This window comes from Fulmarus glacialis, unplaced genomic scaffold, assembly GCF_000690835.1.
Source record: "Fulmarus glacialis isolate BGI_N327 unplaced genomic scaffold, ASM69083v1 scaffold19043, whole genome shotgun sequence".
Classification (NCBI taxonomy): Eukaryota; Metazoa; Chordata; class Aves; order Procellariiformes; family Procellariidae; genus Fulmarus; species Fulmarus glacialis.
The window spans coordinates 17614-20071 of NW_009202614.1; the positions used below are offsets into that span (position 1 = coordinate 17614).

Sequence of the window (2458 nt, forward strand, 5' to 3'; positions counted from 1 at the left end):
TGGGATGATGCATGCAAAGCACTCGGTGTTCTTTGCACAAGGGAATGTCCAGCTCTGGGGCATTGCATGCAAAATAATCAGTGCATTTGCGTGGGGTAGTATCCAGCCCCGGGATTTTGCATGCAAAGCGCTCGGTGCATTTGCACGTTGCAAGATCCATCCCCGGGAGATGGCGTGCAAAGTGCACATTGCCCGCAAAGCGCTCGGTGCATTTGCACGGTGCAAGATCCATCCCCGGGACATTGCCCGCAAAGCGCTCGGTGCATTTGCACGGTGCAAGATCCATCCCCGGGACATTGCGTGCAAAGCGCTCGGTGCATTTGCACGGTGCAAGATCCATCCCCGGGAGGTTGCGTGCAAAGCGCTCGGTGCATTTGCACGGTGCAAGATCCATTCCCGGGACATTGCCCGCAAAGCGCTCGGTGCGTGAACTCTTTGCAATACCCACGTGATGCTGCTGCATCTTCCCCTTCTAATTGCCCCGTTTCCTCCCCTCAGCGTTACCCTGCCCCAAAAACAGCCACTACGAAGCCTGTGGCAACGCCTGCCCGGCCACGTGCACCAACCGGGATGCACCCGCCGCTTGCACCCAGCCCTGCGTGGAGACCTGCGCCTGCAACGAGGGCTACGTCCTCAGCGGCGGCCAGTGCGTGGCGGTGGCCAACTGCGGCTGCACCCACGAGGGTCGCTACTACAGTCCCGGTGAAGAGTTTTGGGCCGATAAGACCTGCCAATCTTGGTGCAGGTGTGACGCGGATTTGGGCATGGTGGTGTGCCAGAAAGCCGGTTGCAAGTTGGGCGAGAAGTGCGCCGTGGTGAAGGGCGTGCGGCGGTGCGTGGCCAAGAGCCGCTCCACCTGCGTGGCCACCGGCGACCCCCATTACACCACCTTCGATGGGCACCGCTATGATTTCATGGGCACCTGCGTCTACCAGTTGGCTGCCCTCTGCTCCAACGACCCCAGCCTCATCCCCTTCACCGTCACCGTGGAGAACGACAACCGGGGCAGCCGCGTGGTCTCCTACACCAAGGAGGTCACGCTGAAAGTCTACAACATGACCCTCAGCCTCAGCAAGACGTACCCCCAGAAGCTCAAGGTAGGGGAGAACGAGGTGCTGGTTGAGTTGCGAGGTCATTGCACGGCATCTGGGTGGGTTGCAAGGTCCTTGTATGGTGTTGGGTTTGGTTGCAAGGTGTCCTGCTGGGTTGCAAACTCATTGCAAGACATTTGGGTGGGTTGCAAGGTTGTTGCATGGTGTCTGGATGGGCTGTGCAGTTGTTGCATGGCATTTGGGTGGGTTGCAAGGTTGTTGCATGGTGTCTGGATGGGCTGTGCAGTTGTTGCATGGCCTTTGGGTGGGTTGCAAGGTTGTTGCATGGTGTCTGGATGGGCTGTGCAGTTGTTGCATGGCCTTTGGGTGGGTTGCAAGGTTGTTGCATGGTGTCTGGATGGGCTGTGCAGTTGTTGCATGGCCTTTGGGTGGGTTGCAAGGTTGTTGCATGGTGTCTGGATGGGCTGTGCAGTTGTTGCATGGCATTTGGGTGGGTTGCAAACTCATCACAGAGAGTTTGGGTGGATTGCAATCTTGTTGTGTGGTGTTCAGGTGGGCTGCAAGCTCACTGCATGATGGCTGGTGGGGTTTGCAAGGTCGTTGCTTGGCATCTGGTGGATTTCAAGGCTGTTGTATGGCATACGATTGAGTCACAAGCTTGTCGCGTGGCGTCTTGGTGGGCTTCAAGGGCGTCGCGTGGCGTCTTGGTGGGCTTCAAGGGCGTCGCGTGGCACCATGCAATCCATGTTGCCCTTCCAGGTCAACGGAATCCTGGTGGATCTGCCCTTCAACCACGGCGACAAGCTCCAGGTCTACCTCAGCGGCGTCCACGGCTTCATCAAGACTGACTTTGAGGTCATCGTCACCTTCGACTGGTACAGCTACGCCAGAGTCATCCTCCCCAACACCTACTCCGGGGCTGTCTGCGGCCTTTGCGGCAACGCCGACGGTGACCCCCAGGATGACTTCGCTTTGCCCGACGGGCGGCCAGCTCCCGACGAAATCCAATTTGCCGACTCCTGGAAGGTGGCCGACGTCCCCGGTTGCTGGGCCGGTTGCACCGAGGGCTGCAAAGTTTGCACCGAAGCGGAGAAACGTGCCTACCGGGGCGACAAACACTGCGGGCTCCTGGTGAAGAAGCAAGGACCCTTCACCGCCTGCCACAGCGCCATCGACCCGGCCCCCTACTTTGCCGATTGCCTCTTCGACACGTGCCTCTACGAGGGGCATCAGGAAATGGTCTGCCACTCCGTCAGGGCCTACGTCACCGCCTGCCAGAGCCAGGGCATCCGCGTCAGGCCGTGGCGCACCGCCGCCTTCTGCAGTACGTGGGGCTCGGGGGTCTCCTGGCGTTTGCATGCGCGGAGGCGGTTGGTGTTTGCACGCACGATGCTTTTTTTGCTTGC

At 59.5% G+C, this 2458-nt stretch overlaps 1 protein-coding gene across 1 annotated transcript in view; it reads left to right on the forward strand.

The window, feature by feature from the left end:
- Positions 1-2376, forward strand: part of FCGBP (Fc fragment of IgG binding protein) — a gene marked incomplete at both ends in the record, with an annotated part of 15145 nt that extends 12769 nt beyond the window's left edge. The window contains 2 exons of the mRNA XM_009574363.1: positions 499-1097; positions 1812-2376. Coding sequence (XP_009572658.1) covers positions 499-1097; positions 1812-2376 — 1164 coding nt within the window. The remainder of the gene's footprint in view (positions 1-498; positions 1098-1811) is intronic.
- Positions 2377-2458: the final 82 nt, after the last annotated feature.